Source organism: Stomoxys calcitrans, chromosome 1, assembly GCF_963082655.1.
Source record: "Stomoxys calcitrans chromosome 1, idStoCalc2.1, whole genome shotgun sequence".
NCBI classification, from domain to species: domain Eukaryota; kingdom Metazoa; phylum Arthropoda; class Insecta; order Diptera; family Muscidae; genus Stomoxys; species Stomoxys calcitrans.
Window position 1 is genome coordinate 52260210 of NC_081552.1, and position 15497 is coordinate 52275706.

The 15497-nt window shown below is 37.2% G+C and overlaps 1 protein-coding gene across 1 annotated transcript in view; it reads right to left on the reverse strand.

Moving 5' to 3' along the window:
• Positions 1–1725: 1725 nt before the first annotated feature.
• Positions 1726–15497, reverse strand: part of LOC106093332 (luciferin sulfotransferase) — a 17120-nt gene continuing 3348 nt past the window's right edge. Inside the window, exons 2-4 of the mRNA XM_059365056.1 lie at positions 2078–2405; positions 1955–2021; positions 1726–1890 (exon numbers count right to left, since the gene is read on the reverse strand). Of these exons, the coding sequence (XP_059221039.1) occupies positions 1755–1890; positions 1955–2021; positions 2078–2405 (531 nt within the window). The 3' untranslated portion in view covers positions 1726–1754. The remainder of the gene's footprint in view (positions 1891–1954; positions 2022–2077; positions 2406–15497) is intronic.

Below are 15497 nucleotides of genomic sequence, written 5' to 3' on the forward strand. Positions count from 1 at the left end.
AAACAACTCACTGTTCAAATTTTCAGCGAAATCGAGTAATAATAGTATTTTAGGATCGTAAGACCCTAAACAGGTCTGTCTATATGGAAGCTATATCTAAATATAGTCCGATTTAGCCCTTGCTGCAAAAAGACGTAGGTGTGCCAAATATCAGCCTTGTATATTTCGATGCGAAATATATGTAGTTTTTGGGGTCGGAAATGGATATTTCAATGTGTTGCAAATGGAATGACTAAATGAATGTACCCTCTATCCCATGGTGGTGGATATAAAAACTGTGCTTGTTAATTAATTAACCAAATAATGATCTTGAACTCTGTCTTTTTATTTTGGTTAACAAATTTTGCGAAAATACTCTGTTGATTGTGAAAGAAAATAGAAGACACGTGCATTGGCGTTTTGAAAGTTCATCACACAAGGTAACCGAAAAAGGCGGGACAAGTTTTCTTTGATTGCGATGATTTTCATACCCACCACTGTAGAATGGGGGTATATTAATCTAGTCATTACGTTTCTAACAACTCCAAATTTTCGCCCAAAACCCCATCAAATATACATATTCTTGATAGTCTCCACGTTCTAAGTCGATATAGCCAAGCCATGCCATTCCGCCTGTCCGTCTGTCGAAATCACGATAGAGGTCGAACGCATAAAGCTAGCCGCTTGAAATTTTGCACAGATACTTAATATCGATGTACAATAGATCGTTGGGGGATGGGCCATCTGGGATCTTGACTTCTTGAGCCTTTAGAGGGCGCAATTCTCATCTGATTTGGAAGAAATTTTGTGCAATGGCTTCCCTCATGACCTTAAAAATACGTGTCTAATAGGGTCTGAATCGATCAATAGCTTGATACAGCTCCTACTTAAACGAATCTCCCGATTTTACTTCTTGAGCCTTTACAAGGCGCAATTCTTATCCGAATGAACACAATGACTGGTCCCAATCGGATTTTAACTTGATATGACTCCAATAGCATAACAGTTCTTATTCAATATTCTATGTTTATCTAAGTATCTCTTACTGCGCATAGAACTCGACAAATGCGATCCATGGTTGAGGGTATATAAGATTCGGCCCGGCCGAACTTAGCACGCTCTTAATTGATTTTATTTATTAAAGATACAATTTTAACAAAATTTCTATTGAAATTTAAATAATTATATAATTTTTAAAATATAATTTTGAAAATTTTTCTTTATAACTAACATATTGACAAAAATTTCTTTAGAAATGAGGTTATGAGAAAATTTATATTGTAATAAAATATTTTGCAAATTTTTTTGAAGAAATAGGATTTTATATTTTTTTTCCGAATGCGCCAATATAAAATTTTCTATAGAAATTAAGTTATGATCAAATTTTTAATGAAATTAATTTTAATCAAATTTTTTTTAATGAAAAATTAATTTCACAATTTTTTTGTGCAGAAAATGCCAATATAAAAGGTTTCGATATTTTTGTTTTCACACATCTGTCATTTGCTACCGAAAATTCATATATCTAAATTTAACTTCAAATAATGCGGCGGAAAACTAACTCCTTGATGGCATTTTATTGTAGCAGAAAACGATAGCATCTAAAATTAAGATTAAAATTGCAATTTGATTGATGAAAATGAGAAACAAGACCTTTTTCAATATTAAGGTCTTGTAGAAAAACCAAAAATATAAAAAAAATTTCTTTTTTAAAATAATTAAATTATCAATAATTTTCTAGCCATTCTTCATTCGGAATGATTTTTTTTATGATTTCAGAGCTTGCCAAATATATCTTCTTCTGTTAAGCCATATGGCACCAGAAAATTTTGTGACCAATTGTCAATTTTGGACTTTAAATCTGGAGTCAGTTCGTCCTTGAAAGAACCCACAATGCCGCGACGCATGAATCTGTAGAGCAAGGAAAGAAGTTGTCAAATCCCTAAGAAAAATTCAAAAATTTTTCACAACTCACTGAAAATCTTTATTAATATCCTCAACGCAATCCTTCAGAGTCATAGTCAAATTGGTTTTATCATTTTCTAAAAGATAGACAAAATTTTATTTTCTTTTACCTTAAGATTTTTTCCAAACTTACCCTTCATACTTTCAAATGAGAGATGTTGTAGTATATTCTCCATTTCTTCTGCAGTAAGTTGAGGTCTTTCTAAAAATGTGCATAGCCTTTCAATAACTCCCGTCAAATCTCTTTTCATATCCTCATAGGTCACAAAACAAATGTAAGGCTCATTACGCATTTGCCAAAAATCGATGATATGAGTCCAATAGCTGGAATAGTTGACTTCACTGTTAATGAAATCATTGACATAGTCCTCTAGATTGTCACCTTGCCAAAGTCGCAGACTTTTAATGAAATGATATGAAGAGACTACAACATCTTTGCAATTTCGGGCCACATAAATTATCTGTAGGTTAGGAAAATTTAGAAAATTATTAACAAAAATCACAAAAAAGTTTAACCAAAATGCGACAACTTTGGTGTACAAATCCTGAAGAAATATAAAACTAAAAAAATATTAGAAACAAGTAAACGTGCTAAGTTCGGCCGGACCGAATCTTGGGAACCCACCACCGTGGATTCTGCTAAAATATGGGAGCTATATCTGGTTATAGACAGATTTGGGCCGTACTTGGAAAAGTAGTTGGAAGTCATAACATAGCAATAAGTGCAAAATTTTTGTCAAATCGGACAAAAATTGAGGCTTCCTGGGGCTCAAGAAGTCAAATCGGGAGATCGGTTCACTGATATGGCCTACTTGCAATCCCCAACAACCTACATCAATATTAAATATCTGAGCAAAATTTCAAGCGGCTAGCTTTCGAACGCGTAAAGCTATCGTGATGGCTAGATCGACTCAGAATGTCGAGACGATCTAAAATATATATTCTTTATGGGGTCCATGATCAATATTTCCAGGTGTTAGAAACGGAATGACAAGATTAGTATACCACCACCCTATGCTGGTGGGTATAAAAACATGTAAAAAAGGGCGTCAAGTTCGGCCGGGCCGAACTTTGGATACCCACCAAATCGTGTATGTATGTAAACTACCTTTCGTCCGCTGAAAAATTCATAATTTATGCCCCCATAGCAGCTTTATCGAAATATGGTCCGATTTGGACCAAATTCGGCGCGGACATTGAGTGCTCTAATAAATACAAGTTATTTACCCTCCACCATGGATCGCATTTGTCGAGTTATTTTCCCGGCATCCCATCTTAGGCAAAAAAAGAACATAAGAAAAGATTTGCTCTGCTATTAGAGCGACAAGATATGGTCCGGTTTGGACCACAATTAAATTATATGTTGGAGACCTGTGTACAATGCCAGCCAATTCGAATATGAATTGCACCCTTTGGAGGCTATAGAAGTAAAATAGAGAGATCGATTTACATGGGAGCTGTATCGGGCTATAGACCGATTCAGACCATAATAAACACGTATGCTGATGGTCATGAGAGAATCCGTCGTACAAAATTTCATGCAAATCGGATCATAATTGCGATCCTAGAGGCTCAAGAAGTCATGATCCCAGATCGGTTTATATGGCAGCTATATCAGGTTATGGACCGATTTGAACCATACTTGGCACAGTTGTTGGATATCACAACACGTCGTGCAAAATTTCATCCCAATCGGATAAGAATTGTGCACTGTAGACGCTCAAAAAGTCAAGACCCAAGATCGGTTTATATGGCAGCTGTATCAAAACATGGACCGATAAGGACCATTTACAATACCAACCGACCTATACTAATAAGAAGTATTTGTGCAAAATTTCAAGCGGCTAGCTTTACTTCTTCGGAAGTTAGCGTGCTTTCGACAGACAGACGGACGGCCGGACAGACGGACGGACATGGCTAGATCGACATAAATTGTCGCGAGAATAAATGCCTCTTTTATGGGCCCAAGACCTTAAATCGGCGGTTCGATCTTTTATACAGTTATAACCAAATCTGGACCGATCGGCTCGACTTGAAGAAGGATATCGAGTAGCCTAACACAACTCACTGTCGTGAATTTAAGCAAAATCGGATAATAAATGTGGATTTTATGGGACTAAGGTCTTAAATAGGCGGGTCGGACTATATAGAAGCTCTATCAGAATATGGTTCTACATAGACAATCTCCAAGCTTAATGTGCCCATGGACATAAAAAGAATCTGTGCAAAGTTTTAGCTCAATATCTTTATTTTTGAGGACTGTTGCGTGATTTCAGTAGGTTCGACTAAGGTTTCTACGACGATCAAGAATATGTATATATCTTCTTATATATATAAATCAATTTGTGTTTGTTTGTTTGTATGTTTGTGTGTTTATAGACTCAGAAACGGCTGAACCGATTTTCTTGAAATTTTCACAGATGGTGCATAATGACCCCGTGGTGACAATAGGGTACTAAATTTTTTGATATCTGAAGGGGGCGGACCCTTCCCCTTACCCTAATTTTCAAAAACGCCAGATCTCGCAGATGGGTGGTGCGATTTAAGCGAAATTTTGTGTGCTCTCATATAGTACCCTAAAAATAATAATTTCGTATCCAAATTTTGGATGGGGTACCAAGGGGGCCTACCCCACCCTAAAACATAGGAAACATATATTTAGACCACTCACGACAATATGGGACTCAAATGAAAGGTATTTAGCATAACAAAAAGTATCTGATATCCAATTGTCGGACCAAGTGCAAGGGGGACCACCCCAAGCCCCAAAACACTCCTAAATCGGACATATTTACCGACCATGGCAATGTGGGACTATACGAATCTGATTCTGTGGTAGAATACGAATCTGATATCCAAATGTGGAACCACGTTTCTGGGGGTCCACCTTTCCCAAAACACCCCCAAAAAAGGACTTATTTACTGACCATGGGAATATGGGGCTTAAATAAAAGGTATTTGAACGTAGAATACGAATCTGATATCCAAATATGGGACCAAGTGTTTGGGAGCCGCCTCTCACCAAAAACATCTCCAAAGGTTACAAATTTACGACCATAGGAATATGGGGCTCAAATGAAAGGTCTTTGGGAGTAAAGCACTAATTTGAAATCACCACCCCACCCCCACAACACCACCCAAATAGTAAGTATTTTCTGGCTATTGCAATATGAGGCTCAAATAAAAGGGTTTTTAAAGTGGAACACGAATCCGATATATATTTTCAAGGCCAACTCACTGAGTGGCCGCCCATCCCCCAAAACATCCCCCAAGCCGGTCATGTTTGCCGACTATGGAAATTTGGGGCTCTAATTAAAAGTATTTGGGAGTAGACCACGTATCTGATATCAATATTTGGGACCAATTGTATAGGGGATGTCCCACCACCATAACAATAGTCAAATAGGACGTATTTGCTCACCAAGACAATTTGGGTCTTAAAGAGAGTGGAACTAAATATTTGCTGACTTTTGCAATTAGGAGTTTAAATGAGACTAGGAAACGAATTTAATATCCAATTTTGAGGCCAATGGCAATATGGGGTTCAAAAAAATGATATATAGATATATAGTGTTTGGGGACTATCCCAATCCCCAAAACACCCCTAAATCGGGCATATTTACCGACCATGTCAGTGTGGAGCTTAAATAAAAGGTATTGGGCGGTAGAACAAGAATTGATACCCACTTTCGGGACCAAATTTCTGGTGGTCTACCCCTCGCCCAAAATACCCCACAAACAGCAATTTTTTAGGAGTAGAATACGAATTTGATATCCAAATGTACGACCATGTATTTAGGACATAACCCCTTCTCCAAAACACTCACCAAAGGGTAAAAATTTTTCGACAATGCCAATATGTGGCTCAAATTAAAGGTATTTGAGATTAGAAAACGAATTTGATAACCTATTTTGGGGCCATGTGACATCTGACTATATTCGTGTTAGATGTCAGGAGGCCTAAAACTACTCACTGTTTCAAATTTCAGCGAAATCGGTAAAAAAATAGATCTTTTTGGGCATTAGACCCTTTATCGGAAAATCGATCTATATATCAGCTATATCCGAATATGGTCCGATTTGGCCCGTTCAAGATTTTAATCAGCGTGCATCAAAAAAATGTTTCTGTGCCAAATTTAGCTCAATATTTTAATTTTTGAAGGCTGTAGAGTGATTATAACAGACGGACGGACAGACGAACAAATAAACGGACATTGTTAAATCGTCTTAGAATTTTACTCCGATCCGAAATATATATACTTTGTAGGGTCGGAAATTAATATATAGATGAGGTGCAAACGGAATGTTTAAATGAATATACCCCCTATCCTACGGTGGTGGGTATAAAAACAAATTGATTTTTATATATAAGACTAGCTAAACCCGACCCGCTTCGCTGCGCTTCCTTTTATGAATTATAACTTTCTTCTTTGCATTCACTAAGTTACGTATATATTCTGCGGCTATGTTTTTATAGAACTTTTAGACTATTGTGGAAGCTTGTCCCAAGGTAGGAGGGTTAAAAAAATAATACCGAAAACAGTCATAGGGAACAGTTAGTTGCTACATTTTATTTATTCGATGGACAGACAACCTGTCAAAATTGTAGTAAAAACATATGATCAACTTAACACACTCTCCTGTACCTTTAGCTCTCTTTTTATACCCACCACCGAAGGATGGGGGTATATTCATTTTGTCATTCCGTTTGCAACACATCGAAATATCCATTTTCGACCCTATAAAGTATATATATTCTTGATCAGCGTAAAAATCTAAGACGATCTAGACATGTCCGTCCGTCTGTTCGTCTGTCTGTTGAAATCACGCTACAGTCTTCAAAAATAAAGATATTGAGCTGAAATTTTGTACAGATTCTTTTTTTGTCCATAAGCAGGTTAAGTTCGAAGATGGGCTATATCGGACTATATCTTGATATAGCCCCCATATAGACCGATCCGCCGATTTATGGTCATAGGCCAATAAAAGCCACATTTATTATCCGATTTTGCTGAAGTTTGGGACAGTGAATTGTGTTAGATCCTTCGACATCAATCGTCAATTTGGCTCAAATCCGTCCAAATTTGGATATAGTTGCCATATAGACCGATCCTCCAATTTAGGGTCTCAAGCCCATAAAAGCCATAAATTTATTGTAGGGCATAATTTTATTCAATATATTCCAAACTTCTGTCAAACCAGAAAAAAATTTTAGTTTCTAGGAACCGAACAAGGATGATCGGTTTTTGGCACAGTTGTTGGAAGTCGTAACAGAACATCGCATGCAAAATTTCAGACAAATCGGACAAAAATTGCGGTAAGGACTCAAGATGTCGAATTGGGAGATCGGTTTATATGGGAGCTATATCAGGTTATAGACCGATTCGGACCGTACTTGGCACTATGTTTGAAAGTCACAACAGAACACTATCTGCAAAATTTGGGCCAAATCGGACAAAAATTTCGGCTTCCAGGGGCTCACGATATCAAATCGGGAGATCGGTTTATATGGGAGATATATCAGGTTCTTGGACCGTACTTTGCACAGTTGTTGGAAATCATAATGGAACACTACATGGAGAATATCAGACAAATCGGACAAAAATTGCGACTTCCAGCGGCTCACGAAAACAAACTCGAAGATCGGTTTATATGGGAATTATATCTAAATCTGATATAATTCCCATATGGCCCATTTGCCATCCCCAAAGACTTACATCGATATTAAGAATCTGTGCAAATTTTCAAACGTCAAGTTTAACGCGTTCGACCTCTATTGTGATTTCGAGAGACGGACGGGTAGATCGACTCAGAACGTCGAGAAGATCAGGAATATATATCCTTTATGGGGTCTTAGAGGAATATTTCGAGGTGCTACAAACGAAATGACTAGATTAGTATACCCCCTATCTTCTAGTCGCCCAATATATTCTTTAAAGGTACCAATTACACCACAACTAGTAAGTTTCCTTCCACATTACATATCTTTGTTAAGACTGGGAAAATGTTTCTCAGATTCGCTGTAGGCGAAGATAAGTTATTTCGTACTATTTTGCTTTTTTGGTACCAAAATGTACGAAAATGCATTTCTAATCAATCATTTTGTTACCCATTATATATGTCTTTCGTATTTCCACATTCCAAATTTCAGACCTCTAGCTCGATCGGTAATTTCCTTACAATTTCCTTCCTTTACCAAATGATACCAATAGATTATTTAGTCACCCGCCATTTTTTTCCTAGTTATACCTGCATGCCAAATTTCAGACCTCTAGCTGTATCGGTAAAAATAGTACCAATTGGTACCAATTTTAGTACCAAAATATGTGAATGATGAAAAGATAATTTGGCCACCTATCATGTATTTCTTAGTTGTACCTACATGCCAAATTTCCAACCCCTAACTTCATTTATGGAGAAAGTACCAAATGGTACCAACTTTTGTACACAATTGTGCGAATTTGGTAACTACATGCCAAATTTGAGACCTCAAACTCCATCTGAACAGAAAGTACAAATGGTACTCATATGTAAGAATTTTTATACCTCCACCATAAGATGGGGGGTATACTAATTTCGTCATTCTGTTTGTAACTACTCGAAATATTCGTCTGAGACCCCATAAAGTATATATATTCTTGATCTTCGCGACATTTTATGTCGATCTAGCCATGTCCGTCTGTCCGTCTGTCCGTCCGTCCGTCCGTCCGTCTGTCTGTCGAAAGCACGCTAACTTCCGAAGGAGTAAAGCTAGCCTCTTGAAATTTTGCACAAATACTTCTTATTAGTGTAGGTCGGTTGGTATTGTAAATGGGCCATATCGGTCAATGTTTTGATATAGCTGCCATATAAACCGATCTTGGGTCTTGACTTCTTGAGCCTCTAGAGTGCGCAATTCTTATCCGATTGGAATGAAATTTTGCACGACGTGTTTTGTTATGATATGCAACAACTGTGCCAAGTATGGTTCAAATCGGATGATAACATGATATAGCTGCCATATAAACCGATCTTGGGTCTTGACTTCTTGAGCCTCTAGAGTGCGCAATTCTTACCCGATCAGAATGAAATTTCGCACGACGTGTTTTGTTATGATACCCAACAAGTGTGCCAAGTATGGCTCAAATCGGTCCATAACCTGATATAGCTGCCATATAAACCGATCTTGGGTCTTGACTTCTTGAGCCTCTAGAGGGCACAGTTCTTATCCAATTTAAATGAATTTTTGCACAAAGTATTTGGTTATGATATCCAACAAATGTACCAAGTATGGTTGAAATCGGTCCATAACCTGATATAGCTGTCATATAAACAGATCTGGGGATTTGACTTCTTGAGCTTCTAGAGGGCCTCCTATCCGATTTGGCTGAAATTTTGCATGACGTATTTTATTTTTACTTTCAACAACTGTGTCAAATAAGGTTCAAATCGGTTCATAACCTGATATAGCTGCCATATAAACCGATCTGGGATCTTGACTTCTTGACCCCTAGAGGTCGCAATTATTATCCGATATGCCTCAAATTTTGTACGACGGATTCTCTCATGACCATCAACAAACGTGTTTATTATGGTCTGAATCGGTCTATAGCCCGATACAGATCCCATATAAATCGTTCTCTCTATTTTACTTCGTGTGCCCCAATGGGCGCAATTCTTATACGAATTGGCTGAAATTTTACACAGGTCTCCAACATATAATTTAATTGTGGTCCGAACCGGACCATATCTTGATATCGTTTTAATAGCAGAGCAACTCTTTTCTTATATCCTTTTTTGCCTAAGAAGAGATGCCGGAAAAAGGACTCGACAAATGCGATCCATGTTGGAGGGTATATAAGATTCGGCCCGGCCGAACTTAGCACGCTTTTACTTGTTTATAGTTCATTTAGTCATCCATCGTTTATATCTTAGTTGTACCTACATGCCAAATTTCGGACGTCTAGCATCATCTATAAAGAATGTACAAAATAGAACAAATTTTGGTACTAAAATGTTCGATTTGTGAAAAAACCATTTAATCACCCATCATATATTTTTAATTTTTACATACATGACAAATTTCCGACCTCTAGCTCCATCTGAACAGAAAGTACCAAAATGTTCAAATTTTTAATAGAATACAAGATATTTGGATACAAAATTTTTGTTTTTAGTTAGAAAATTTCGCTTGAATCGCCTAACCCACCGAAATCTGGCTTTTTTTTTAATTATGGTAAGGAGGAGAGTCCGTTCCCCGTTTAGATATCAAAACATTAAGTACCCCATTTCATTTTCATCACGGAACCTAAACATTTCAAGGAAATCGTATTTGAGTCTACGACAAACTGACATAGATTCACAATTTGATTTTTATACCCGTCATCACCAGTGTGGTACAGAGTATTATAACTTGCATTTGTTTGTAAAACCCAAAAGAAAAAGTGATCCATAAGGATACCGATCGACTCAGAATCATTTTTTTAATCCGCTTTAGCTATGTCCGTCTGTTCATGTTAATTTGTGTACAAACTAAAGGTCGCAATTTTCATCCGATTGTCTTCAAATTTGGCACAAACATTCTTTTTTATACCCTCCACCATAAGATGGGGGGTATACTAATTTCGTCATTCTGTTTGTAACTACTCGAAATATTCGTCTGAGACCCAATAAAGTATATATATTCTTGATCGTCGTGACATTTTATGTCGATTTAGCCATGTCCGTCCGTCTGTCCGTCCGTCCGTCCGTCCGTCTGTCTGTCGAAAGCACGCTAACTTCCGAAGGAGTAAAGCTAGCCGCTTGAAATTTTGCACAAATACTTCTTATTAGTGTAGGTCGGTTGGTATTGTAAATGGGCCATGTAGGTCCATGTTTTGATATAGCTGCCATATAAACCGATCTTGGGTCTTGACTTCTTGAGCCTCTAGAGTGCGCAATTCTTATCCGATTTGAATGAAATTTTGCACGACGTGTTTTGTAATGATATCCAACAACTGTGCCAAGTATAGTTCAAATCGGTTCATAACCTGATATAGCTGCCATATAAACCGATCTTGGGTCTTGACTTCTTGAGCCTCTAGAGTGCGCAATTCTTATCCGATTGAAATGAAATTTTGCACGACGTGTTTTGTTATGGTATCCAACAACTGTGCCAAGTATGGTTTAAATCGGCCCATAACCTGATTTAGCTGCCATATAAACCGATCTTGGGTCTTGACGTCTTGAGCCTCTAGAGGGCACAATTCTTATCCGATTTGAACAAATTTTTGCACGAAGTATTTCGTTATGATATCCAACAACTGTGCCAAGTATGGTTGAAATCGGTCCATAACCTGATATAGCTGTCATATAAACAGATCTGGGGATTTGACTTCTTGAGCCTCTAGAGGGCGCAATTCCAATCCGATTTGGCTGAAATTTTGCATTACGTATTTTATTTTTACCTTCAACAACTGTGTCAAATAAGGTTCAAATCGGTTCATAACCTGATATAGCTGCCATATAAACCGATCTGGGATCTTGACTTCTTGACCCCTAGAGTTCACAATTATTATCCGATATGCCTGAAATTTTGTACGACGGATCCTCTAATGACCATCAACAAACGTTTTATTTTACTTCGTGAGCCCCAATGGGCGCAATTCTTATACGAATTGGCTGAAATTTTACACAGGACTCCAACATATAATTTAATTGTGGTCCGAACCGGACCATATCTTGATATCGTTTTAATAGTAGAGCAACTCTTTTCTTATATCCTTTTTTGCCTAAGAAGAGATGCCGGGAAAAGAACTCGACAAATGCGATCCATGGTGGAAGGTATATAAGATTCGGCCCGGCCGAACTTAGCACGCTTTTACTTGTTTTTTTTTTTTTTTGTCTTGAATACCCCCTTTTTAGTGTAGGACTTCCAAAAACCTAGGTAATCACTCAATTTATAAGATTAAGAAGTTTTGTAATAATTGCGTAAACAATTTCAGAAATCTATCCCCTTCTGTACAGAAAGTACAACTTAGTACGAAGAATAGCAATATATCAGATAAATCATTAAGTCGCCCAGTATATATTGTCAAGGTATAAATGTAGCCCCACTTTGAGCGCTTTTGCTCAATTCGTAAAGAACGTACCATTTTGTATATTTTAGTACCTAAATGTGGGATTTTGAAACAAAATCTTCTTGTTGGCCAAAATTTATAGGTAAGTGTAGCTGTATCCCAATTTTGAGAGCTTAAGATCACTCTCTAAAGAATGTACCGTATTGTATGTTTTAGTACCTAATTGCACGAATTAAAAACAAATCTTACTGCCCAATATTTAATGTCAAGGTGTAACCGTATATTAATTTTGAGTGATTTAGCTCAATTTTTAAAGAATGTACCATTTTGTATTTTTTAGTACCTAAATGTAAGATTTTGAATAATCTTTTGGTCACCCGAAGTTTATAGGCAGGGTGTATTGTGTCCCGTTCGAGAGTTTTAGCTTTCTCCGTTAAAAAAGTAAAATTTTGTTCGTTTGAGTACTTAAATATACGAATTAAAAAATATCTTATAGTTACCCAATATAATCTTTCAAGGTACCAATTACACCACAATTAGTTCACTTTCTTACAGATGTCTTATTTTTGTCAAGACTGCGATAATGTTTGTCAAATTGCTTAATTCCCGTTTGCTATAGAAGCTATTTCGTTCTATTTTGCTCTTTTTGGTACCAAAATGTACGAATTTTTAATGGATCATTTAGTCACCAATTATATTGGGTTGCCCAAAAAGTAATTGCGGATTTTTTAAAAGAAAGTAAATGCATTTTTAATAAAACTTGGAATGAACTTTAATCAAATATACTTTTTTTAAACTTTTTTCTAAAGCAAGCTAAAAATAACAGCTGATAACTGACAGAAGAAAGAATGCAATTACAGAGTCACAAGCTGTGAAAAAATTTTTCAATGCCGACTATATGAAAAATCCGCAATTACTTTTTGGGCAACCCAATATATTTCCTCCTTGTGCCTACACGAAAAAAAAAACAAGTAAAAGCGTGCTAAGTTCGGCCGGGCCGAATCTTATATACCCTCCACCATGGATCACATTTGTCGAGTTCTTTTCCCGGCATCTCTTCTTAGGCAAAACAAAAGGATATAAGAAAAGATTTGCTCTGCTATTAGAGCGATATTAAGATATGGTCCGGTTTGGACCACAATTAAATTATATTTATGTTGGAGACCTGTGTAAAATGTCAGCCAATTCGAATAAGAATTGCGCTCCTTGTGGGCTCAAGAAGTAAAATAGAGAGATCGATTTATATGGGAGCTGTTTTGGGCTATAGACCGATTCAGACAATAGTAAACACGTATGTTAATGGTCATGAGAGAATCCGTCGTACAAAATTTCAGGCGAATCGGATAATAATTGCGACCTCTAGATATATACCCTCCACCATGGAGCGCATTAGTCAGTTCTTTTCCCGGCATCTCTTCTTAGGCAAAAAATGATATAAGAAAAGATTTGCTCTGCTATGAGAGCGATATCAAGATACGGTCCGACTTGGACCACAATTAAATTATATGTTGTAGACCTGTGTAAAATGTCAGCCAATTCGAATAAGAATTGCGCTCTTAGGGGGCTCAAAAAGTAAAATAGAGAGATCTATTTATATGGAAGCTGTATCGGGCTATAGACCGATTTAGACCATAACAAACACGTATGTTGATGGTCATGAGAGAATTCGTCGCACAAAATTTCAGGCAAATCGGATAATAATTGCGACCACTACTGGCTCAAGAAGTTAATATCCCAGATCGGTTTATATGACAGCTATATCAGATTATGAACCGATTTGAACCATACTTGGGACAGTTGTTGGATATTATAACAAAACACGTCGTGCCAAAATTCATTCAAATCGGATAAGAATTGTGCCCTCTAGAGGCTCAAGAAGTCAAGACCCAAGATCGGTTTATATGACAGCTATATCAAAACATAGACCGATATGGCCCATTTACAATACCAACCGACCTACACTAATAAGAAGTATTTGTGCAAAATTTCAAGCGGCTAGCTTTACTCCTTCGAAAGTTGACGTGCTTTCGACAGACAGACGGACGGACGGACATGGCTAGATCGACATAAAATGTCGTGACATCAAGAATATTTATACTTTATGGGGTCTCAGACGAATATTTCGAGTAGTTACAAACAGAATGACGAAATTAGTATACCCCCCATCGTATGGTGGAGGGTATAAAAATCAATTTATGTTAGTAGGTTTATTTGTTTGTATGTTTGTGTGTTCCTTATAGACTCAGAAACGGCTGAATCGATTTTATTAAAATTTTCACAGATGGTGCATAATGATCCCGTGGGGAAAATAGGGTACTACATTTTTTGATATGTAGTACCCTTCCCCCTCACCCTAATTTTCAGAAACGCCAGATCTCGGAGATGGATGGTGCGATTTAAGCGAAATTTTGTGTGCTCTCATATAGTACCCTAAAAATAAAAATTTAGTATCCAAATTTCAGATGGGGTACCTAGGGGTCTGCCCCACCCTAAAACCTACCAAACATATATTTAGACTAATCACTACAAAATGGGACTCAAATGAATGGTATTTAGAATAAGAAAACGTATCTGATATCCAAGTATCACCCCAAGCCCCAAAGCATTTCCTAAATCGGACATATTTACCAACCATGGACATATTTACCAATATGGGACTCAAATGAAAGGTATTTGCGAGTAGAATACGAATCTGATATCCAAATGAGGGACCACGTTTCTAGGGTTCCATCCCTTTCCGAAAACACCCCCAAACTGGACTTATTTACTGACCATGGGAATATGGGGCTTAAATAAAAGGTATTTGAATGTAGAATACGAATCTGATATCCAAATATGGGTTTAAGTGTTTGGGGGGCCGCCTCTCACCAAAAACATTCTCCAAAGGGGACAAATTTACGACCATAGCAATATGGGGCTCAAATGAAAGGTCTTTGGGAGTAAACCACGTATCTGATATCAACATTAGGGCCAACTGTCTGGCGGACGTCCCACCACCATAACAACCCCCAAATAGGACGTATTTGCTCAACAAGACAATTTGGGTCTTAAAGAGAGTATAACTAAATATTCATAGTTTTTGTGGCTAATACCCCAAACCGGACATATTTGCTGACTTTTGCAATAAGGAGTTTAAATGAGATTATTAAACGAATTTGATATCCAATTTTGAGTGCAATGGGGTTCAAATAAATGACATATGAGAATAGAGCACGTTGCTGATATATTTTCAGGGCTTAGTGTTTGGGGAGAGCACTCCAATCCCAAAAAACACCCCTAAATCGGGCATATTTACCGACCATGTCAATGTGGAGCTTAAATAAAAGGTATTGGGGGGTAGAGCAAGAATTGATACCCATTTTCGGAACCAATTTTCTGGGGGTCTACTGCTTTCCCAAAATACCCCACTAACAGCAATTTTTTAGTGACTATCGCAATATTGGGCTCAAATAAAGCCATTTGGGAGTAGAATACGTATTTGATATCCAAATGCAGAACCATGTACTTAGGTCATCA